This window comes from Neoarius graeffei, chromosome 18 (assembly GCF_027579695.1).
Source record: "Neoarius graeffei isolate fNeoGra1 chromosome 18, fNeoGra1.pri, whole genome shotgun sequence".
In the NCBI taxonomy this organism is placed as follows: Eukaryota; Metazoa; Chordata; class Actinopteri; order Siluriformes; family Ariidae; genus Neoarius; species Neoarius graeffei.
In genome coordinates, this window is record NC_083586.1 from 18,320,658 (window position 1) to 18,346,023 (window position 25,366).

General features: G+C 42.3%; 1 protein-coding gene across 6 annotated transcripts in view; it reads right to left on the reverse strand.

Annotated features, from left to right (window-relative positions):
• Nucleotides 1–22,631: 22,631 nt before the first annotated feature.
• hecw2b (HECT, C2 and WW domain containing E3 ubiquitin protein ligase 2b) overlaps nt 22,632–25,366 on the reverse strand; it is a 139,403-nt gene continuing 136,668 nt past the window's right edge. For all 6 annotated transcript variants that reach the window (XM_060898475.1, XM_060898476.1, XM_060898477.1 and 3 more), the window contains one exon: nt 22,632–23,857. In XM_060898475.1, coding sequence (XP_060754458.1) covers nt 23,746–23,857 — 112 coding nt within the window. In that variant the 3' untranslated portion in view covers nt 22,632–23,745. The remainder of the gene's footprint in view (nt 23,858–25,366) is intronic.

Here is a 25,366-nt window from a genome sequence, read left to right on the forward strand (position 1 = left end):
AGCATAACACGTCTTGACACAGCCACTGCAAAGTGAAACCTAAGCTAAGCACCGTGGCTCTTCGTCCCGAGGCTAGCAAGAGAACCATGAGTGAAGTGATCTACTGCTTGAGTTAGTCTACAACTCTCATCAGAGAGACAGGTTACACAGTGACGGTAGGCTTGACATGCTTGATTATAATATAAAAAGTACACTATTATATTAACTTTAAGTTGTTCGTTGATAAATATTGCATTGAATCTGATCTTTACTGTTTCAGCTCACTTAACACATTTTGTACTTTTACACTTTCTGCCTGTTGATGCGTCGCGCTGTCCAATCAGAGGTGGCCAAATTTGCATATTACAGGAAGGATTTCTGGGATAGCACTGAGTTTACAGTTCAGAGGGATCTGGCTTCTTTAGACGCTGTCTTCTTAAAACTGAATAAATATTTAAAAAGAGCCAAATGAGCCAGTCTTTTGAACGGCTCTTTTCAAAGAACGGATCACAAAGATGCGGATCCCATCAAAGAGCCATAAATCCCATCTCTACTAGCGCGCCCTGCCCGCGCTGGTTCTTTGGGGGAGGAGGGCAGAGGACTCTGGCTGTGCGGGGCGTGGGATTACAGACTAGCTGCTATCGTTTTTCTAAGCAAAGTCTCTGTTCCAAGTTCCTGGCAGTTTCAAAAGCTTATGAAAAACCTACATCATGTCACAGAGCGTTAATCTCGCGATAAAAAAATTATCGCCGTTAAAATTGAGTCAAGTTAACGCGTTAATAATGCAACATTTTTGACAGCACTAGTTTGAAACTGACTTTATGGGGCAAGGTCAATGTTGTCAAAATGGTTGTTGCTCCTCAGTTTAATTATCTATCCATCTATGATGTTACCCTTGAACATTCCAGATAATATTTTTACGAGGTATGACAATATTGTTAAGGACTTTCTTTGGGAAGGGAAAAGGCCCTGGATTAAAATGAGTAAAATATGTGCACCAAAAGATAAAGGAGGCCTTGCATTACCGGATGTGAGGTTGTATAACCTCTCTTTTGAAATGGCCCAACTTGCAAAACATTAGAGAAAGGTGGACTCAGATCTGGATTGGATTAAGATTGAACAAAGACTGGCCTCTCCATTTCATCCCATTGACATTCTCTCACAATGCTCTGGAACGAAGCAAGACCCAAACCCAGTGATTGAACACTCACGATATGTTTGGAGTAAAATTCATAAACTGTGCAAGATACCATACCACAGACAATCATATGCATCGCTGTGGAATAACCCAGCAATTCGTATTGGAAAGACAATGGTGTCTCAAAGGAGTGGCAGTAGTCAGTGATTTATATCTGAATGGAATTTTCATGTCGTATTCTGAACTGCTGGACAAACATAACATTGAGGGTAAAGGGAATTTTTGGAAATACACTACCGTTCAAAAGTTTGGGGTCACTTTGAAATGTCCTTATTTTTGAAAGACTGTTCTTTTCAATGAAGATCACTTTAAACTAATCAGAAATCCACTCTATACATTGCTAATGTGGTAAATGACTATTCTAGCTGCAAATGTGTGGTTTTTGGTGCAATATCTCCATAGGTGTATAGAGGCCCATTTCCAGCAACTCTCACTCCAGTGTTCTAATGGTACAATGTGTTTGCTCATTGCCTCAGAAGGCTAATGGATGATTAGAAAACCCTTGTACAATCATGTTAGCACAGCTGAAAACAGTTGAGCTCTTTAGAGAAGCTATAAAACTGACCTTCCTTTGAGCAGATTGAGTTTCTGGAGCATCACATTTGTGGGGTCGATTAAATGCTCAAAATGGCCAGAAAGGTGTCTTGACTATATTTTCTATTCATTTTACAACTTATGGTGGGAAATAAAAGTGTGACTTTTCATGGAAAACACAAAATTGTCTGGGTGACCCCAAACTTTTGAATGGTAGTGTATCTCCAAATAAGACATTGTTTAGAAAATAACTTCAATTTCCATAAGAATCCAGTGTTCAATTATCTACAACTGCCACATGAAGCTCACACTGCCTCTGTATGTTATACATTAATGAGTAGTGTAATTGCAGACTCTTGCAACAATTTAAAACTAATATGGCAGAGAGATTTGGGGATTGATTTTGAAGAGGGTGATTGGCTGAGTATAATTTCAAATGTGGGTAAGAACGTTAGGGAAGCGAGGGGAAAATATATTCAGTACAAAGTAGTACACAGGTACTATTATAGACCATCTAGACTGTATAGGATGGGCATAGCTGGAAACAGCTTATGCTGGAAGTGTAATGAAAAGGATGGTAGTTATCTACACGTTTTGGGAATGCTCTTACCGTATGTTCACCCATTTTGGAGTAAAATTCTGGGAATGCTGGAAGATTGGCTGGGGTTTCCAATACCTGCTGAACCTTGGCTCTGCCTACTTGTAGATAAGTCAGTAGTACCTAATATAGCAAAAAATGCATTTATTGTTGTAAAAGTTTGCTGTATTACAGCTGCCAGGATTATCCTGCGCAACTGGAAATGTCCTAAAATCTCATCTCTTTATCTCTAGCCGCTTTATCCTGTTCTACAGGGTCGCAGGCAAGCTGGAGCCTATCCCAGCTGACTACGGGCGAAAGGCGGGGTACACCCTGGACAAGTCGCCAGGTCATCACAGGGCTGACACATAGACACAGACAACCATTCACACTCACATTCACACCTACGCTCAATTTAGAGTCACCAGTTAACCTAACCTGCATGTCTTTGGACTGTGGGGGAAACCGGAGCACCCGGAGGAAACCCACGCGGACACGGGGAGAACATGCAAACTCCACACAGAAAGGCCCTCGCCGGCTGCTGGGCTTGAACCCGGGACCTTTTTGCTGTGAGGCGACAGCGCTAACCACTACACCACCGTGCCGCCCATGTATTATTGTGTGAAACATATTTTCTGTCAATGGTGTCGAATGGTCTCCTGTGCGATTCATGATATTAGGGCATTGTGATGTGCAAACCTTTATTTTCTTTTTCTGCTGGTTGAACAATAAAAAGTTGAATTACAAAAACAAAATGAATAAGGATTACAGAGCCACAGAAAGGACATGGAGAGGGGAAAAAAAAGATGGACTTTTGTGAGGTCCTGCAAAACGTTTCCATCAAAAGGACATTGTTTTTCCAACCGAGTCCCTTCCAGTGCTCCGTAAAGGACAAGTAGTGTGGAAAATGATCCATATTTTTTAACTCTTGAAAAAGTTAGCTAGTTATAAGCTATCGAACAGAGGATACCGAATCGAATCATATCATATATTGCACTTGGTACCACTTACGAGCCATCATGAGGTATAAATCATCACATTACTGGTTTGTTTTTGACATGACAGCCATATGTTAAACAATTATAAAGATCAGGCGAAATGTTATTGTTCTCCGAAATGCTTTCGAGCTCATAACACGAGTGTTGGTATCGGTTGCTGATGAGCGTGTAAAAAGTTTTGCTTTCCATCACTCAGGTATGAGTTTGGTGAGAGAGACTCGGATAGTGTCGCCGTTATCCAGGAGGATGAACACGTTTGTCATCTTTCCTCAGGGTTTTTGCCTCAAGGACTTAATCTTGTGTCGTTCAGTGCAGTTCCTGTGTGTTTTCTCCGACTAGAAATAGGTTGTGGATGATTTAATATGACCACAACGGGATATGAAGAGCACAGTACACCTGGCATACAGCTGGAGATCGTTTTCATCTGAACACACAAAGAAAAGGTAACTCTGTTGTTCACTTACTCAGAAATGGATATTATCAGAATGCTTTTCTTTTTTTGGTCATGACATTCATGTCCCTGAATGTAAACTTCTGACCACAACTGTAGACACACATGCAAACACAGGCATACAAATATATAAATACACTGACAGTCAACACAGGTGCACACACACACACGTTGAGTCTGGATTTGCATGTGAATTTCCTCAGCTGTGAAGGAAACGTGTGATTGGTTCACTGATAATTATGACAGCGCTTGCAAATAACCATTCTGCTCGAGCTGCTGAGTGACGTGTTTTCTGCACTTCATCAATACTTGGTGCCGAAACCTGCTGTGAACTCACTTCGGTCAGTTTTATTCAAAACGTGCTACGTCCTGAGCGTCCGCCATGATGGTGGAGATTGCGCGTCTGAAAGCGTGTCTGTAAGCAATGCTGAATTTTCTCAGTATTCTGACGATTTGAACGATCGAGCGAAGATTCGATACAAAGAGAAGATACACTGGCACGGTGGTGTAGTGGTTAGCGCTGTCGCCTCACAGCAAGAAGGTCCTGGGTTCGAGCCCCGTGGCCGGCGAGGGCCTTTCTGTGCGGAGTTTGCATGTTCTCCCCGTGTCCGCGTGGGTTTCCTCCGGGTGCTCCGGTTTCCCCCACAGTCCAAAGACATGCAGGTTAGGTTAACTGGTGACTCTAAATTGAGCGTAGGTGTGAATGTGAGTGTGAATGGTTGTCTGTGTCTATGTGTCAGCCCTGTGATGACCTGGCGACTTGTCCAGGGTGTACCCCGCCTTTCGCCCGTAGTCAGCTGGGATAGGCTCCAGCTTGCCTGCGACCCTGTAGAACAGGATAAAGTGGCTACAGATAATGAGATGAGATGAGAAGATACACTACCGTTCAAAAGTTTGGGGTCACCCAGACAATTTTGTGTTTTCCATGAAAAGTCACACTTTTATTTCCCACCATAAGTTGTAAAATGAATAGAAAATATAGTCGAGACATTTTTCTGGCCATTTTGAGCATTTAATCGACCCCACAAATGTGATGCTCCAGAAACTCAATCTGCTCAAAGGAAGGTCAGTTTTATAGCTTCTCTAAAGAGCTCAACTGTTTTCAGCTGTGCTAACATGATTGTACAAGGGTTTTCTAATCATCCATTAGCCTTCTGAGGCAATGAGCAAACACATTGTACCATTAGAACACTGGAGTGAGAGTTGCTGGAAATGGGCCTCTATACACCTATGGAGATATTGCACCAAAAACCAGACATTTGCAGCTAGAATAGTCATTTACCACATGAGCAATGTATAGAGTGCATTTCTGATTAGTTTAAAGTGATCTTCATTGAAAAGAACAGTGCTTTTCTTTCAAAAATAAGGACATTTCAAAGTGACCCCAAACTTTTGAACGGTAGTGTAGATATGTGTGGTTTTGACCTGTATTTTAAAAAGTCTGACTTTTCTGAAGATAAGACGCTTCTACGGACCATCGAGTCCCCAGTGATGGGAATAACGGCGTTAGAAATAAACGGCGTTACTTTTTTTAGTAACGAGTAATCTAACTAATTACTTTTTACATCGTTATAACGCCGTTCCTGTTACTTACAATAAAATACTATGCGTTACTTTATTAAAGCTGTTCTCATCTGGCACGCTGCTCGCTCAGCCTTTCTTTCCTCTGCTTTCGTGTGGGGCGGGGAGACGAGACAACGGCACAGTCAACCAATCAGAGTAGATTTGGACAACATACGTAGGTAGGCCACGCCTACTGCGCGCTCTTTCAGTCGGAAGAGCCAGCGGTGGCGAGCGGTCAGCCCAGCACTGCGCTTTCACACTGGAAATACAGCCAGCACTTTTCATTACTTGAAATAAAAGGCAAGAGTGTTTACGTGCAATGCACATTATGTCGAGGAACAAAGCGTTTGTCCTCGTCAGTGGCCAGTAATTAGTAACATAATTTTAATAACTACAAAAATATATTACATTTGATAGATGTCTTATCTCACATTGTCCCACAAAAATATTAATATAGTGTAGATAACATTACTAACTGGTTCTGTTGAGTGTCCATTTCAGTCATTAAACACATTTAACATTCACTTTTATTATGATTACACTAATTGAATTTGATTTTTTTTTTTTGAGGGGGAACAAAATGTAACGGAATAATTACTTTCCCTGGTAATTACCGTATTTTCCGGACCATACGTCGCTCCGGAGTTTAAGTCGCATCAGCCAAAAAATGCATTATGAAGACGAAAAAAACATATAGGGGAGAGCGGGGTAAGATGAGCCAGGGGGTAAGATGAGCCACCCCCTGTTTCTAAGAAACAGTAAACAAATGTGACCATGTGACCACATTCAAAGGGGGGCGGGACCATTTACTTACACTTGTGGAGAGGAGCACCACATGTCAAACTAAGTGAGGGACATATTTATAAAAATGTGTTTTTGTGCTTTCTAAGTCAATTCCATGTTTGTCCACAGTGAAGATGATTTAGAGAAGACAAAAGTAGAATAATATTTAGACACATTAGGGTTAAGTTAGTGGCTTTCTAAGCTATGATATGAATGCTAATAAAAATAATTTTGATTAGCCTAATCCCCTTTATTAGCATTTTTCTACAAAATGGTGGCCATGGGGTAAGATGAGCCATTAGATGTGGGGCAAGTTGAGCCACTGGCTCAACTTACCCCATTGGTGGCTGAGCTTACCCAATATGGATGACACTTAAGTTTTCACATTTACTGGTCATATATGACAACAACATATATATATATATATATATATATATATATATATATATATATATATATATATATATGACATCAGATGAGGAAGACCAGTTGTTAGATGTGGGGGATTATGTTGTGGCAAAATACACGGGGAAGAAGAAAGTGCATTTCTTCATTGGCCAGATAATCAAATTGGATGTCTTCGAAATAGAGGCAAGATTTCTCAAAAGAAGCCGGTCATGCCATGGCTCTGCAAGAAAGCCAACCTTTGTCTTCAAAGAGAAAGATGAGGCTGTCCTGTCAAGACAGGATATTGTGAAAAAATTGCCCCGCCCCTTTACTGTTGGGGGGACAGCACGGAGGGAGAGGCAAATGGTGTTCCCTTGCCATTTGAACGCTTGGAACATTGAATAATGATGAAATGATTGATGGAATGATTGCTGCATGTTTTAGCAATGTTTTAACCTACTGAAAGAAATAAGATTCTTTTGGCACTGTTCTACTGTTTTAGTAATTTCTATAATATAGTATATCTCTCATTCCCTCTCTAACCATCCCTCTTTCTATCTATCTACGCATATATCTCTCTCTATCCATCTATCTATCCCTCCCTATCCCATCTCGTTCTATCACCTCTCTCTTCATCTCCCCTTCTCTATGCAACGGCCCTATCCCCCACTTGATTGACTTGACTTGATTCACTGATTGCATTTCTAATAATAAAAGTTGTTTACTTTGTTAACCTAACATGTTTTGTGTTGGCTCAATTTACCCCACACAGTGGCTCATCTTACCCCGTGCATGGGGTAAGTTGAGCCACTTGACATTTTTTTTTTCAAGAGGTAATATCACTCTAACCATAAGAGCTTATCAATTATGTTTTGCTCACATAGTAACAGTACACTTTGAAATTTGGTATGGTGTGTAGACTGGAAGCAAAAATGGCTTTAACATGTAGTTATGATGAAAAATGTAAAAAGTGGCTCATCTTACCCCACTCTCCCCTATAGGTACGTCGCACCGGACTATAAGTCGCACTTTTTTGAAGGGTTATTCTATCCATAGAATCTGTGATTGTATCTGATAAGCGGCGCGTGGTTACTGCGCGACTGCATCGTTTATTTAATAAACGAACAGCTGAGCAGTGATAACACGCCCTTTGCCCTGTAAGTAGCCTAGTCTGATTATTTTAAATATCTACTACTATCTTTAATACTATCACTATCGTTATTACTAATAGCCTATATTATTATTATTATAACTAGTAGCCTATTACTGATGCATTAATCAGTTTGCTTTTAGAATATTTTTACCGGTAGTGCTTATTATCGCCCCATGGCTCTTTCATCTGTGTTATTAAAGCTGTAGTCATCATCGAGGAGCGTCATTCTTCATTTTTGTCCAATTTTATTTCATCAAATCAGACGCCAAGTAGGCTATAGAGTGCTTCGAGGTCAGCGTGAACCCAGCGGCGGCCATATTGGAAGTCAGAGGTCGCTGTGTCAGTGCATTGTTGTTGCTCAGCGAAGCAAAAAGGGGTGACAATGCCGAATGCGTGTGTCATTGTTGGCTGTAGTAGCCGGGGGGAAAAGGGTGGCAAAAGCTTCCACAGACTCCCTAAAGTCGTGACTAACCAGGGAATTGCAGCACAGGAGAAAAGCGAGCGGAGGAGACGACAGTGGCTGGCTGCTATTAACCGATCAAATTTAGGACGACTTGACTGTATCCGGATTTGTTCTGATCACTTTGGCTACGTTCACACTGCAGGCTGAAGTGACTCAAATCCGATCTTTTCGCCCATATGTGACCTGTATCCGATCTTTTATTGACAATATGAACGACACGGATCCGATTTTTTCAAATCCGACCCAGGCCGTTTGGATATGTGGTGCTAATTCCGATTCCTATCCGCTCTTTTCATATGCGACTTCAGTCTGAACCGCCAGGTCGCATTCATCCGACTTACACGTCATCAACAAGCCACAAACGTCACTATTCTGCGCTGAAGTAGGCGGCGGGTCTCTCAAAAAAAGTTACAACAACATGGCGCATAATCACGGGCGCAGATAGAGGGTGGGACTCGTCCCACCCAGATTTAAATTCACCTCGTTCGGGCCCCCCTACTTATAGGGAGGAAAAAACGTCTATGCTGTCTTTCTTTGCATAAGGCAAACCTCACGGAAAAATCAAAAGACTAATTACCATTCGGTTTATTGAGGTGCACAGCAGTACATACATAGTTGCAACAACTCACACAAAACAAAGACTGATATTCGGTTGGTTGAGCTGCGCAGACTGCACAGGTTGCGAGCTCGAGCTTGGTTGCTATGGTAACCCACAACAAGTTTGACAGGCATATCGGGGTTGGGGTTGGTTTGCTGGCAGCTTTGTCCCCCCCAGTTTTTTTGTCCCCCCCAGTTCAAAAAACGTATCTGCACCCCTGCGCATGACATCAATGCGAGGGACGCTTCGGGCTGTGAAGATTCTGAATCTTCTCAATGGAAGGACGCAGAGGTTAGGGAGCTGATTTCCATTTGGGGGGATGCAGCTATTCAAGCTAGATTGGATGGGTCATACCGCAACCGGGCAGTTTTACTTCCATAAACACTGGCCATGCTCACTGCGTGTGACGTCGTCGTATCCTGCAGTGCGCATGCGGAACACTTTTAGGTCGCTTTTCGTTCATACTGAGGATCACATACAAGTCGCATATATTTGTTAATGTGAACGACCTCACAAAAAAATCGGAATTGAGCATTAAGCCTTGCAGTGTGAACGTAGCGTTTGTGACAGGTAGGTTAAATTGTCTTGAATTTCATAGTTACTAAAATAAATGTGATACAAACTATTATCTTTTCTATGTACTTTCAGCAATGATTAATGGATATATTTGTCACATTAGGTAGCTTATGTCTACTGCAGTGCATTGTTGCATCAAATGGCATTTAAGATCTAGGCCTAGTAATGTTTATGTACACATGCTTTAGTTCACAAAATGGACTTGGGTGAAACACTAGATGGTTCACAAGATCGATGTATGTCACATGCGGTAACAAGCCGGGGTCAGCTTTCCATTCCTTCTCACTAACAGTGTATGGATCTACATTCCCAATGAAACGTACCTTCTCAGCATAACGCTCCCGTGCCTGCTTATCCAAACTTTCACAGTAGTGCTCCATCACTTCAGATGTCTAAATTCTTAAAAAATCCAAGCTTCTAAGCCCTCTAACGCGGAAACGAATCGGTGAATGTGTACTCTATGATGTGTACTCTATGAGCGCGTGACTTCCAAGATGGCCGCGCACAGCGCAGTGTTACTATTTTCAGCATCATCTCGGAGCCCTCTATAGGTATATCATCTCCAAAGACAGGTACGGTAGTAAAACAGGCATGCAAACTGGTCAGGGGTGAAAAAGGTGAGAAGGATGCACGGGGACACGGCACGCGCGCAAAAGTACATTTCGTAGTCTACGTTACAAAAAAAATTGCAACCAGTGACATCTTGAATTTAATACAGTACAAAATAACTTTCCATAAACATGTCTTAATAAGTTACTGTTGAGTGGCAGGTAAATTGTACCATTTATTTGTCAGTGGCCGGTAAAGTTTGATATTTTGTGAAGTTAATTTTCACCCCTGTGTACAACACAGTGGGCTATTTACAAAAAGGTATATATTACTGCCTGTGCTATCTAACAGACCTACCCCAGAGGACACACCTGGCCAATCCCTGTCTGTCAATTTTCTTAAAGACATCACCTATGTGAAATCAGGGGCGGATCTAGAAAAATATTTATGGGGTGGCAAGAGGGGGGCAGGAATTTTTGAGGGGTGGCAACGTATTACAGACATGTATATATACTGAATTTAATCACAGTTTGACAACAAATAGTATGTACACACTACAAAAGGGCACGGGCTGCCATTTACAAACTCATACAGATAAACTTAATCTCATGCCTTTATTGTTCACGAAGAACACACATTCTCAGATGAGGTCTATACCGTTTCTGGACAGTTTTATACTGTATATGCAAAAGAACAGACACTAAAAAACAACAATAACAACACTGCTTCAAGTTCAGCATGATTTAAACCATTTACACCAGTGTCACATTTTATAGTTTTATTTTCTCACGCTTTGTAAAGGCTCACCAGTGAGCAGAACATGAACTTGTCATGCCTACAACAGCTGAATGCGGCGATTTCCATGTTGCTCAGCAAAACGCTTCACAAATTTATCAAGATCTAATGCTTTTGTGCGCTTTGATTCAATGCTGAGTACAGCCAAACTTGATAGTCTCTTTTCTGTCATAGTCAACCGCAAATAAGTCTTTATGAGCCTGAGAGATGAAAAACTTCGTTCACAGGATGCACTGCTCACAGGCAAGACAACCGCTATTTTACACAACCTGAACAACTCAAAAAAAAACATCTTGGTATGGGTCCAAAAACAGTGAACTCCATGAGAGTGGTAGGACTCTCCTGTTCCCCCTTTTTTCTGTCTAGTACTCTCCTCGTCTGATGTAACTCATGTTTAAGATCCTCAATATTTGAATCCTAAGCTTCAGCCAATAGCAATGTTTTCCTTGACAGACGGTGAATCAATATTAACTTTTGTGGCCGACTTTACACAAAACTAATGTCAGACCTAGCTAACATTAGGCCAAAAAAAAAAAAGTGTGTTTCAGGTAACATGAAATACTAAAATAAGGTCGGTAGGTAGGAAATTTTTTTTCTTAATTTGTTTTATTTTGTTCGAAAAAATTAACACAAGTAAACATCTTACAAAATAGCATTTTGGCACAGAATCCTTTATACCACACATCATAATAAAATAAGTGTTTTAAATCTTTAAACGAATAAAAAAAATATCGCAAGAGTTCGAGTTATGATCTGCGGAAGCGTATTGCTGCCACACTCAAAAAAAATTGGCTTAGACTCAAGTAATTACGTGAAAAGATATTGTTAACAGAGTTATCACGTTTTTACAATATATTTATCATGTAATAACAGATCACGTAATTTCATGATACGAAATTATCAAGTTATTTCATGATATTTTCGTGTGATAATGTGAAAACACCTTATCAAGAAATAACGTGAAAATATGGTTTAACGTCCTAGGCTAGGCTGCTTCCATTAAAAGCAGCCGGCCTCGCCTAGCCTACTGGAGAACTTGGGTCGAGCAAAAACACGGAGCAAAAACATGGCTGAATCCTGAATGACTCCTATTTGTATAAATAGGGGACTACATAGGCGGCAAAATGTAGTGTTTTTCCCTGCCATGGAAGTGCACTTGTATACTGAAGAGGAAGCAATTTGCATTACAGCCAGGAGGGCTGATAGAAGTGGCAAAACATTTTACTTTTTATCGTTTCTTTCACAACTTGAATGCGTTGAAACAAAAAATTATGACAAACTAACGCTGCTTACACTAAAATATCGAGGGAAATTTGTAATAAAAACTTTACGGTCGGCAATTTCGACGCGGAAATTCTCGATCGGTCGGGTTACCGGAAACACACTTTTTTTTTGCCTTACATGTATAGTTAGCTAAATAACCTTCTCCAACCTGATTTTTATCCTCTCAAAATCAGCATCGCAACTATGCTAGCACTGTTCATTCATTATAATTTCATTTTTTGATAGATAGTTAATCAGCTTTTACCCCTTTCCTCCCGTGTCTCCTTTCCTCGCGACTCCTGCCTCCCTCGCTTCGCGCCTCTCAATTTTCCAAAACAACCGATCTCTGGCGTTATCTCGTGCTGCATTCGCCGCAGTCGGACATTGGAAATTCGCGCACGTAAATGTCAAATTGGCCGTAATTTTTCTTTGAATTCGTCGCTGCCAACTGGGGTAGCAGCAGGGGTGGCAAGGCTTTCTTTTAGAGTGGCATATGCCACCCCGGTAGATCCGCCCATGGTTATTCACCCCCGTGCGCGCTGGAAACTGTTCCATTGGTATTCAGATCCAGTCGCGAGATGAGGTTGCCAGATCTCTCTATAAAAAGGTGACTTTGCGGTCTGAATCTGTGGAATTTTCGTAAGCGAGGACTGGCAACCAGCAGTGGGTTGTGCACCAGCTGATCAGAACTCCAATGGAAAAGAAGCGTGTTAGTAACTGTTTATCCTGATTGGCTGTAACCTTGTAAGTGAAATGTTTGGCAACAATAGCGTTGTAGCCTGCCTACCCCCCCAAAAAACTCTTCGGATCTACACGATTCACACAAGTGACCTATTTTGGGACCAAAACGGCGAATTTCGCCGAAAGGTGAGGAGTTTGCATGTGTGTAAAAACATCCGTCTAGTGAAAAAAAAACAACAACCACCGCTCAGAGAAAAAAACAGGCAGAAAGTGCGCCTGCCAGTTAACGTCATATCAGATAAAAACATTAAACGTTATTCAGACCATTAACACCATAACATCAGAGACGAAGAATAAAGTTCATCTTGGAAGGAGAGTTATTTTTAAAAATGCAAAACAAAATCATTTATAATAGCCCAGAGGAAAACTGGCTGAATATGTACCGTAACATCAAGTTATTCAACAGCCTATAGGCCGAAAATCAGGGCTTAATTTGAGCCGGAACACGACGGAACAAGATCCGTAACCTCCGTTGTCAGATCCGGCAGCTATTTTCATTTCATTCGGTGTTCCGGCAGCTATTTAAATGGATCAGATCACCTCCGTGACCATCACAAAGGGAAAAAAATCAAACAATAAATTAAATAAGTAAATAAAAATTTGTTTAGTGTTCGGTTTTGATTTTGATATCTGTTGTTGATTTCTCTCCTATGACATCCACAAAATCTATGCGAAAGGGGAAGAGGGAGGGACATGGGGTGTATACTCCCGCTCAATAGAACGCCGGGTTTTTTGTAGCCGTTAGCTTGCGCTGTGGAAAAAATGGCAAAGAAAACAAGAAAGCTTACTAAAATTTTTAAAATGAATTCTCCAACTTGTTTTGTAAACCCTTTATTTCTTAACTATTACTTGAATTGATTGCACTTATGTTTGCTGGCACTGCTTTTAATGAGCAGGAGAAAAACAGGCAGGGCTCGGAACATGACCGCAGGTTGGAATCGAACCCGGGTCCCCGGATTTATGGTATAGCGCCTTATCCACCTGCGCCACGAAGTGATCCGATCTCCAATGGTGAAATAAATCGGTTGTGATGAGTACAGTCTGTTATTTTAGAAGATAAATTTAATATATAATTTAATATATAGCCTAATAAAAAATAATATTTTATAACACATCACGACATATTACTGTCTGTAACTGTTTGTCACTAAAGCGTTTTCTAAGATCATAATGTCTGATATATATTTTTTTTTTTTTACACACACACAATAAGCGCGTGTGCGTAAAGTTATAGGAAACCATCCCCCGCCTTTTTTTTTTTGAGTCGCCGGACCCACCCACCTCCTGCGTTCCGGGACCTCCCACTTCACAAATTAAGCACTGCCTAAAATCACTACATAACTTATTTAAATAGCTATAGGCCTATCATTAATAATAAAACACAGGTCAATCAAGTTTATCAAGCTGGCGATTTCACTCCAAATCAGCAAATCCATTGAATTCCTCATCCTCGGTGTCGCTTCTGAACAACTCTGCCAACTCCAGCGGCAGACGAAGCGCCGTTTCCTCTTCTTCTGCGTGGCTGTCGTCAGACTCGGCATCAGCTCCAGTTATTCCGCAGTGAAAAAAAAACAACAACATATATACGTCGCACCGGAGTATAGTCGCACGGCCAGCCGAACCATGAAAAAAAGTGCGACTTATGGCCCTTTTCCACTACCCTTTTTCAGCTCACTTCAGCCCGACACGGCTCGCGTTTCGACTACCAAAAACCAGCACGACTCAGCTCGTTTCAGCCCTGCTTAGCCCCTAAAACTCGCACGGTTTTGGAGTGGGGCTGAAGCGAGCCAAAGCGAGCCGAGTGAGGCTGGGGGCGTGAGCAGACACTCCCCTGTGCACTGATTGGAGAGGAGGCGTGTCCTCACATGCCCACACACGCCCCGCGAGCGCGCTGGGATCTGTAAACACCGTAAACCCGGAAGAAGAAGAATTACGAGAATTTCTGAAGCCTTATGCGCCTCGCCTCATCTATACGCTCTTGCCAGTATCTGTTGGCGTTGTCGGTGACAACAAGCCACAGCACCAAGACCAGCAACACTAACGACTCCATGTCCTCCATGTTTATTGTTTACTATTCGGGTTGTGAGACTACCGCTTAAAAGATCACTGATGTCACTGTTTGCGCCGCTTAACGACATCACGTGACGTCCACCCACTTTCGCTAACTCCACCCAATGTGTCCACCCACTTCCAGCCAGCACGGTTCAGCGCGGTTGTAGTCGAAATGCAACTCCAACAGCCCCGCTCAGCTCGACTCAGCACGGCATGGCTCAGCCCGACTCAGCCGCGTTGGTAGTGGAAAAGCGGCAATAGAGTCCGAAAAATATGGTAGTTACTTTTATGACAAAGTAACTCCGTTACTAACTCAGTTACTTTTTGGGAAAAGTAACTAGTAACTATAACTAATTACTTTTTTAAAGTAATGTGCCCAACACTGATCGCGCTCTACCTGGTTCGGCTGCCAAAGAATCGAGTCTGACCTTGGACGAAACCCAGCCCATTTTCTGACTGGGTGCCCTGGGGGACATCCTAAAACGCTTAACGTGAAAAAGCTTAACGTAGCTTAATGTTCCAAAACAATGATCAATCATCACCAAACTTCTCATGCACATCTCTACTCATACACACTATGACCACACTAAATATCAAAACAGAAATCCAAATATTATGGACGTAGCCTGCGTTAAGCTTTTTCATTTACATGGGCGTCTATGGGGAGGAAAAAGCTTAACGTAGGTTCATCAGGTATCATATAAATTTGCTGGCGCTCCTAGAAGCGAAATGGTAATACACGTGTTAAAATGAAAACAACGACCGAGTGAACCATGACATTTTTTCGTAAAATTCTAGCAACACGAAATAAAATTCTTCCATGATCTTATCGAGAAAGCTTTGGAATCTCATCTGAGATAAAACAATGACTGCAAACACGAGCTGTTTAGGTTTTAGTGTCCGTTAGATCAGCCCTAACGATGTTGTTCAGCCGTGCTCGTCTCCTCTCCTCTCCGTACTCAGCCTCAGTTTCCTCGCACTCTTTTCGAATCACGGATGCAATTCGAAAAAATCGGAACGTGCCACGGTCTCGAGTACTGCTGTGACCAGCACAAAGATATGGCAGAGCTGAAAGAACGCTTAAAGCAGTGGAAAAACAGAGTCGCGCACACGTGACCGTTTTGTATGGAATGTCGCTTGACCCTGCGTTTGTATCTCCACCAACATGGCCGACATCCGGGTTTCTATTTCGCTTTGACATCACTTGCCAGTCAAGGAATAAGCTGGTGCAGGGTTAAGCCCCTCCCTCTCATTCACAGGAAAAAAAAAAAAAAAACTGGGGCGGGGCTGATTTCTTTCTGGTCCAGACTGTAGATTCATGCAGCCAATCAGGTGATTATACAGAGCGACACGCCCCAATCCATGAATCCCCACAGCCACACTCCAAAATCCAGTGGAAAGTCTTCCGAGAAGAGTGGAGCTCTTTAGAACAGCAAAGGGAGGAATAAGCCTGTAATATGATGTTCAACAAGCACACAAGTGTGCCAAACGTTGTTGTTACATTTTTGAGCTATTATTAGATATTAGATTTTAACCTCATAACATCTCGTATGGCGGCACGGTGGTGTAGTGGTTAGTGCTGTTGCCTCACAGCAAGAAGGTCCGGGTTCGAGCCCCGGGGCCGGCGAGGGTCTTTCTGTGTGGAGTTTGCATGTTCTCCCCGTGTCCGCGTGGGTTTCCTCCGGGTGCTCCGGTTTCCCCCACAGTCCAAAGACATGCAGGTTAGGTTAACTGGTGACTCTAAATTGACCGTAGGTGTGAATGTGAGTGTGAATGGTTGTCTGTGTCTATGTGTCGGCCCTGTGATGACCTGGCGACTTGTCCAGGGTGTACCCCGCCTTTCGCCCGTAGTCAGCTGGGATAGGCTCCAGCTTGCCTGCGACCCTGTAGAAGGATAAAGCGGCTAGAGATAATGGGATGAGATGAACATCTCGTATCATGACAGTCCATCACTGGTCTACTGCCAGGTTGAGGAACAGTCCAGAAGACACGCTCACTCATGGCAGTGCGGTGACAAAAACTGTTAGCTTGTCCACCAAAAGTGACTCATATTGTTGGTGCACCTGATAAAATGTCCAGAAGCAGAATACAAACCAATCCTACAGACGTGCGGTTCCGAGTCCATCATCAGCCTTTCAAGCTAGACGGCCTTTCAGTTTCATAAAATGGGCGAAATTTAGTTCCCTCTGATATTTGGTCATTGTGGTAGATGTTTATTTCTGTAATATCCAAAAAAACCCCAGGCCATTCTGTGGCTGGGAAGTTATTTAATTTGAGGGGATTAAAGCAAATAATGTGCATGACAGAAGAAGTCCGTGTGCGCATACGCAAGTTTACCTTCTTCTTTTGGGTTTTACGGCAGCTGGCATCCACAGTGTTGCATTCCTGCCATCTACAGGTTTCCCTTTGAGCGTGCACTGACAGTTCCATCATTCTGTCGCTAAACGAACAGCTGATCACACCGAGGTGCTCGCTGAGCGCCCATATTTATTAGTTTGGTCCTGTGTTTCCTTTCCTTCGTATAGAACATAACGTCTTTTCTTCTCGCTTTCCGTTAGTCGGTCTTTCACATTTCATTCGCACACTCACGTCCGCCATTTTTCTCTCCTGTTTCAAATCTGTATCCCACAATGCCTTGAGTGAACAGGGAAAGCACACCACGTCTTGCATGACGTAGTATCTTGAATTGGGTCATGGTGAAGCAGGAAAAAATAGCAGAGAGTTTAGGGCCACGTGGCTCTAAATTCATTCATTTTTCTATTTAAAAAAAAAATACTCAAATTGGAAGTCTGTGATTTGAATTCAGTAGCTTTCAGTCCACTAAACAAAACTAACTGGGTGTTGGGGAGAATTCTTTTTATGACCTACACTTGAAAAATCTGAAAGGCGGTCTAGCTTTCAGCAAAGCGCTCCTGGAGCTGTTGTACAACCCCAAATCAGAAAAAGTTGGGACGGTATGTTGAAATTGAAATCAAAACTGAAATGATTAATTTTTTGTAAATAATCTTTGGAAATCTATAACTCCCGCCTCACCTGCAAAGCCATCAGGATTGCAGGTGACCCCACCCACCCATCTCACAGCCTCTTCAGCTTGCTGCCGTCGGGGAGGAGATTGCGGAGTCTCCGGGCCAAAACCAGCAGGCTCAAGAACAGTTTCTTTCACCAGGCGGTCAGGAGGCTCAACTCCCTCCCTGTTCTGCCCCTCCTCCCCCCTCTGCCCCCTGCCACAGATTCTGCCCGCACACACCCCTGCAGCATCTGACATCATGTCACCCTCACAGCCCCCCCAACACACACATATACATACATATATATACACACACACACACACACACACATATATATATATATATATATATATATATATATATATATATATATACATACATACATACACACACACATACACTCTCAACATTCATTCGCACACTGAACTCAGGGACCGCACATTTCACTTTACTTCGCACATATGCACTATTCCGCACTACCTCACCTTAACAGCTATTAGTTTATTGTTTATACTGCTTATTTCATGTTTACCTGCTCTACCTCAAGTGCCCTTAACTGTTTATTTTATGTCCTTTTGCTCCAATATATATATATATATATATATAAGTGCTGTCAAGCGATTAAAATATTTAATCGCGATTAATGTCGCGACTGTCATAGTTAACTCGCGATTAATCACAATTTAATCGCACATTTTTGTCACATGAAAAACCATTGTAATTCTCTTATCAGCATAAAAAAGTGAATGGGCTTGCTCACCGTTCGAACTACGGGGTACATGGGGGATCCGAGATCCCCTGAAACAGACATGAGATCCCTTGAAAACATGATTTGGGAAATGTTGGGGGATCTCTAAAATATTGGCAAAATGATGTTTATTGACATAGCAATCGTGTGTAACGGGAAGCATTTGCATATCCGAAGTGAGCGCGCGATGGAGAGCCGCCCTCGGAGACAAGCGCAAGCACCCCCCCAAGGGAAAATAAGGGACCCCCCGAAAATATCAGCATAGTTTGAACACTGGTTGTACCAATGTTTTTTTTTTTTATTGCAGAGCATAACATGTCTTGTCACAGCCACTGCAAAGTGGGGCTGGAGCCACCGATGGGAAAACGAAACCTAAGCCGAGCACCGTGGCTCTTTGAGGGAGGGCAGAGGACTCTGGCTGTGCGGGGCGTGGCATCATGTCACAGAGCGTTAATCTCGCGATAAAAAAATTATCGCCGTTAAAATTGAGTCAAGTTAACGCGTTAATAACGCGACATTTTTGACAGCAATATATATATATAAAGTGTGTGTGTGTGTGTGTGTGTGTGTGTATATACACACAACCCCGATTCCAAAAAAAGTTGGGACAAAGTACAAATTGTAAATAAAAACGGAATGCAATAATTTACAAATCTCAAAAACTGATATTGTATTCACAATAGAACAGAGACAACATATCAAATGTCGAAAGTGAGACATTTTGAAATTTCATGCCAAATATTGGCTCATTTGAAATTTCATGACAGCAACACATCTCAAAAAAGTTGGGACAGGGGCAATAAGAGGCTGGAAAAGTTAAAGGTACAAAAAAGGAACAGCTGGAGGACCAAATTGCAACTCATTAGGTCAATTGGCAATAGGTCATTAACATGACTGGGTATAAAAAGAGCATCTTGGAGTGGCAGCGGCTCTCAGAAGTAAAGATGGGAAGAGGATCACCAATCCCCCTAATTCTGCGCCGACAAATAGTGGAGCAATATCAGAAAGGAGTTCGACAGTGTAAAATTGCAAAGAGTTTGAACATATCATCATCTACAGTGCATAATATCATCAAAAGATTCAGAGAATCTGGAAGAATCTCTGTGCGTAAGGGTCAAGGCCGGAAAACCATACTGGGTGCCCGTGATCTTCGGGCCCTTAGACGGCACTGCATCACATACAGGCATGCTTCTGTATTGGAAATCATAAAATGGGCTCAGGAATATTTCCAGAGAACATTATCTGTGAACACAATTCACCGTGCCATCCGCCGTTGCCAGCTAAAACTCTATAGTTCAAAGAAGAAGCCGTATCTAAACATGATCCAGAAGCGCAGACGTCTTCTCTGGGCCAAGGCTCATTTAAAATGGACTGTGGCAAAGTGGAAAACTGTTCTGTGGTCAGACGAATCAAAATGTGAAGTTCTTTATGGAAATCAGGGACGCCGTGTCATTCGGACTAAAGAGGAGAAGGACGACCCAAGTTGTTATCAGCGCTCAGTTCCGAAGCCTGCATCTCTGATGGTATGGGGTTGCATTAGTGCGTGTGGCATGGGCAGCTTACACATCTGGAAAGACGCCATCAATGCTGAAAGGTATATCCAGGTTCTAGAGCAGCATATGCTCCCATCCAGACGACGTCTCTTTCAGGGAAGACCTTGCATTTTCCAACATGACAATGCCAAACCACATCCTGCATCAATTACAGCATCATGGCTCCGTAGAAGAAGGGTCCGGGTACTGAACTGGCCAGCCTGCAGTCCAGATCTTTCACCCATAGAAAACATTTGGCGCATCATAAAACGGAAGAGACGACAAAAAAGACCTAAGACAGTTGAGCAACTAGAATCCTACATTAGACAAGAATGGCTTAACATTCCTATCCCTAAACTTGAGCAACTTGTCTCCTCAGTCCCCAGACGTTTACAGACTGTTGTAAAGAGAAAAGGGGATGTCTCACAGTGGGAAACATGGCCTTGTCCCAACTTTTTTGAGATGTGTTGTCTCATCTCATCTCATTATCTCTAGCCGCTTTATCCTTCTACAGGGTCGCAGGCAAGCTGGAGCCTATCCCAGCTGACTACGGGCGAAAGGCGGGGTACACCCTGGACAAGTCGCCAGGTCATCACAGGGCTGACACATAGACACAGACAACCATTCACACTCACATTCACACCTACGGTCAATTTAGAGTCACCAGTTAACCTAACCTGCATGTCTTTGGACTGTGGGGGAAACCGGAGCACCCGGAGGAAACCCACGCGGACACGGGGAGAACATGCAAACTCCACACAGAAAGGCCCTCGCCGGCCCCGGGGCTCGAACCCAGGACCTTCTTGCTGTGAGGCGACAGCGCTAACCACTACACCACCGTGCCGCCCGAGATGTGTTGTTGTCATGAAATTTAAAATCACCTAATTTTTCTCTTTAAATGATGCATTTTCTCAGTTTAAACATTTGATATGTCATCTATGTTCTATTCTGAATAAAATATGGAATTTCGAAACTTCCACATCACTGCATTCCGTTTTTATTTACAATTTGTACTTTGTCCCAACTTTTTTTTGCGCGTGTGTGTGTGTGTGTATATGAGTGTTTAGTCTATGTCTATTTCTTATCTAGAGTGTTTATACTGTTTATTTCAATTATTCTATTTTTATTTATTGCACCGTGGGTCAGAGAGGACTGAAATTTCATGTCGAGCATGTATAGCATATTTGACAATAAAGTTGACTTGACTTTGACCTATATTGCACTCAAAACAATACATGTTTCACCTCATTAAGTTTTATGGGTTTTTTTTTTTTCAAAATAAACACATTTCAATTCTGATTATTGTAACATATTTTTTAAAACAAACTTGGGAGAGTAAAGCGTTTACCTCTATAATGTTGCCGTTCTTTCTCACAACACTTAAAAGATGTTTAGGGACTGAAGACACCGAGTGATGAAGCGTTTCAGGTGTTATTTTGTCCCATTCTTCCTGCAAACAGGTTTTAGGGTGTGTAACAGGGTGTAACAGGGTCATCATTATCACATTTTTCATTTTCACGCCCTCTTCTTCCACAGCCATGCCTTTGTAATGTGTGCAGAATGTGGTTTTGCATTGTCTTATGTTGTTCCAAAATCTCAGTGTACTTTTTTTTTTTTTAATGCTCCATCACAGAAGTCTTACCTTTGCCAAGGGCATACCATGACAGACCCTGGCTCTTGGACTTGTTCGTGGTAACAGTCTGGATGGTCCTTTACCTCTTTGGCCCAGAGCATTAAATGGTGTCCATTTCTTCCAAAAAAAAAGACCTGAAATTCTGATTCACCTTACCACAGTACCTGTTTCCACTGTGTGACGATCCGTCCCAGATCCCGCCGAGCCCAGAGAAGTCAACGGAGCTTCTGGACACGGTTAACATAACTCTTCCTTTTTGTAAAGTTTTAACTAGCATTTGTGGATGTAACTCCGTATTGTAGCTTGACAAAGGTTCGCCAAAGTGATCCTGATCCCATGTGGTTTTATCAGCTATAGATGAATGATGGTTCTTGATGCAGCGCCGTCTGAGGAATCAGAGGTCACGGGGGTTCAGATTAGGCTTGAGCCCTTGCCCTTTACACACTCCTCCAGTTTCCTTGAATCGTTTAATAATATTACGCACCGCAGAGGGTGAAATATCCAAATCCCTTCCTATCTTTCTGACGAACATTGTTTTTAAACATTTCAATTATTTTCTGATGCATTTGTTGACAAGCTGGAGATCCTCGCCCAACTTTCCTCCTCAAAGTCTAGGCCTATTCTGGATACCGATTTTGCACCAAATCACGACTACAGTCACCTGTTTGAAATCTCATCATTATTTAATTGTTTTCTCTCATTACTCGCGCTAAATAGCCTCCGTCCCAACTTTTTTTTTTTTTTAGAATGTGTTGCAGGTCTGAACCGCAAGAACGGCTGCGTACAGTATTAACAAACGAAACGAAGCTGACCAACAAAACGTGAAATATCTTTGGTCCATTCTGTCTGCGATGAAATACAAGTCAAAGTTTAGAAATCGCCGCGTTCTTTTTGCCTTTGCATTTTCCGCACTGTCCCAACTTTCTCTGATTTGCGGTCGCAAATGAAACCCGGTTAAAAGCGACGTAATAATTACATCCTCATTTATCCGGTCAGAATCAGGTCGGTCCATTGGTTCAATTGGGAAAATAAGATACACGAATGCCACAGTGTAATCAATACTTTCTTTTTACTTTCAGATGGGTGCAAAAACAGACCATAGCACTATGAAAAAGTCAAGACGTGAAGTAAGGGTAGGCGTGATTTCGGGACGGCCTACGCCGATCCCTGAACCTTTGGTACATTCTGTGCAATTGAAACAGCATAAATAATTGAATAGAATGAGAAAAGCGTGGACTGGATTGGATCTATGATGATGATGATTCTTTCCAGTTCATTTTTACAGATGACTGTTTTACTGAAAACATTCGGAAAAAGCCGCGAGCATACGATGCACACAGGTGACGGCAGTGTTGAGAAGAATCCAGGGACACGTGAGTGCAAGCGGCTACGGCGTGAAGCTGTTCGTCACTCAAAGACGCCTGTGCGTCCCGTCTAAAGCTTCGTTTGGAATAGAGAACAAAAATTCGACTCCGATTTGACTCCGCCTTCAAACTCGGTCAGATGGAGTAGAAACAAAAGTATCTTCCTACTCCATTTAATTCGCTTCTCTGTGTAACACGTGAACTATGAGGGTTCCTCGAGTACATGTCCCAGGTTTATCACACTCTGCGTCGTAGACATCCGTCTGCTTGAGTAACCTAAAGGAGGTGCTGTATAGTACAGTAAGTATAAACATAATTAACAATATAGAAATATGTTAAAGTGTATACATTTCAAACAGTGCATTCAGGTTGTGTGTGAGAACATGTGGTGATATAAGAAAGTGCTGATATATGGGCATGTCATGGTTGTGGTTGATCAGAAAAAGGCTTTTTTTTTGCAGAGAGACTCTCTTGGATCTCTGACATGACATTCTGCATGAAAAACTGTTCAAGAGTTGCCTTTTGATGGATTTCCGAGCCGCTCTGATCCGTGTTCGGACGTCCAGACTTGAGATTTGAACCAACGATCTGAATCAGCGACAACAACTCGCCCGCCGTGTCGCCATCTTTCCGGCGAGTTCCTCTCTCTTGTTCCTGCATGCTCCGTTCTCGCTCCTACCCGGCTGGGAGGATTAACTACGCTCATCACTGATTGGTGCACGGAAATGGATTCGAAAGTGCGTTTGCTAACAGTTTTGTCGAGGTTCCTGAAGTGTCGCGCAGCCGCAGGGGGTCAAAGTTCACTCCAAACCAAAAGTGCTGGTTTCCTCGACTGCGGTCAGCATCTTCTCGTACAGCATGGAGAACGAGGGGTAGGGCGGAAGGTCGAGACGATTAAAACACGTGTGAGCCCTGTGGCAACAGTGAAAGAGAACATGAACAGGAATGTAATCAATCAATCAATCAAATAAATATCAATTCTAAAGGAACAACTCACTCATTCACAGGGACTTGTACAGCGAACGCTTCATATAATAAACAGATTAAAAACGTTTTCTGTAACATGTCAAAGCTGTAACTTTCAGATTTCTCAAATTTAGGCCATAAAAAGAATTTTCCCCGACACCCAATTTTTTTTTTTTTTTAGTGGACCGAAAGCTACTGAATCCGAATCGCAGACTTCGATTTTATTCCTTTTTTTCCCTAAAAGAACAATTAATTAATTAATTTAGAGCCCCGTGGCCCTAAATTCTCCACCATTTTTTTCTTGCCTCGCCGTGACCTAAACCAAGATACTACGCCATGCATGATGTGTGGGTGGGGTGGGGGTGGGTTTCCCCTTTCGCAAGGCATTGTGGGAAACAAATTTGCAACCTGAGAGAACAATGGAGCACGTGAGTGTGCGCTTGAAACGCGGAAGACCGATTACAGTAACGGAAAGTGAGAAGAAAAGGCCCTGTATTGCGAAGGAAAGGAAAGGAAATGCAGGACCAAACTAATAAATACTGGCGATTGTATATACAGTTGTGTTCAAAATAATAGCAGTGTGTTTAAAAACGTGAGTAAAGCTCAAAATCCTTATAATAGTTTTTATTTCCATGCACTGGGAACACTGCACATTATATTCTACATCAAAACATGAAGAAAAATGTATGAATATTTTAATTACTTTACAGAAAATGAAGAAAAATGAACATTGGGCTGTTCAAAAAAATAGCGGTGTCTGCATTTTTCATTACAAACTCCAAATATTTACTGTATAAACTGAAAACATCTTAAGGATTTAGTATTCCTGTGAATCACTAAACTAATATTTAGTTGTATAGAGATCTTGCAGTCACGTGGCCGGAAAGTACACAGCCGCCATCTTGTCGGTCAAAAACACCGCTGAATACTGCTGCACTCGTGTACAGAATGGATCAATTTCAACCGACGGACTACACGGCTCATTTTTCTAATGAACAGATAACTAGATGTATGTCTAAAATAAACGACCTACAGATTAGTGACCCTTATGGCTTTCCGGACGGAGTTTTCACGACCGGATTTTGAACTGCCAGCGGAATACCCGGACGTGTATAATTACCTCATTAACTTTCCCTCGCTGTTCAGTGGTGAAGCACTGCCTGCTTATAAATCTCTGGACAGTTATCTTTACAGAAATTCAGGATTTGTCAGCGACTCAGATGTGGCATCTTGTAAACAAGAATCCTCATTGGACGGGTAAGTCACTTAAGTATTGAGTATAGCACTGACCAGCCGATTATAGAATAGAATAAGGTAATTCCAGCTGTAATTCCAAATCGTCCGTCTTGTTTACATGGATCTGGCGTTGGAGAGGTAGAGGCTTAGCAGTGGAGATTTGAGTAGCTGTTTTCTGAGCTTAGTCAACAGGCCGGCTCTGCAGCCTCGCTTTTGCTT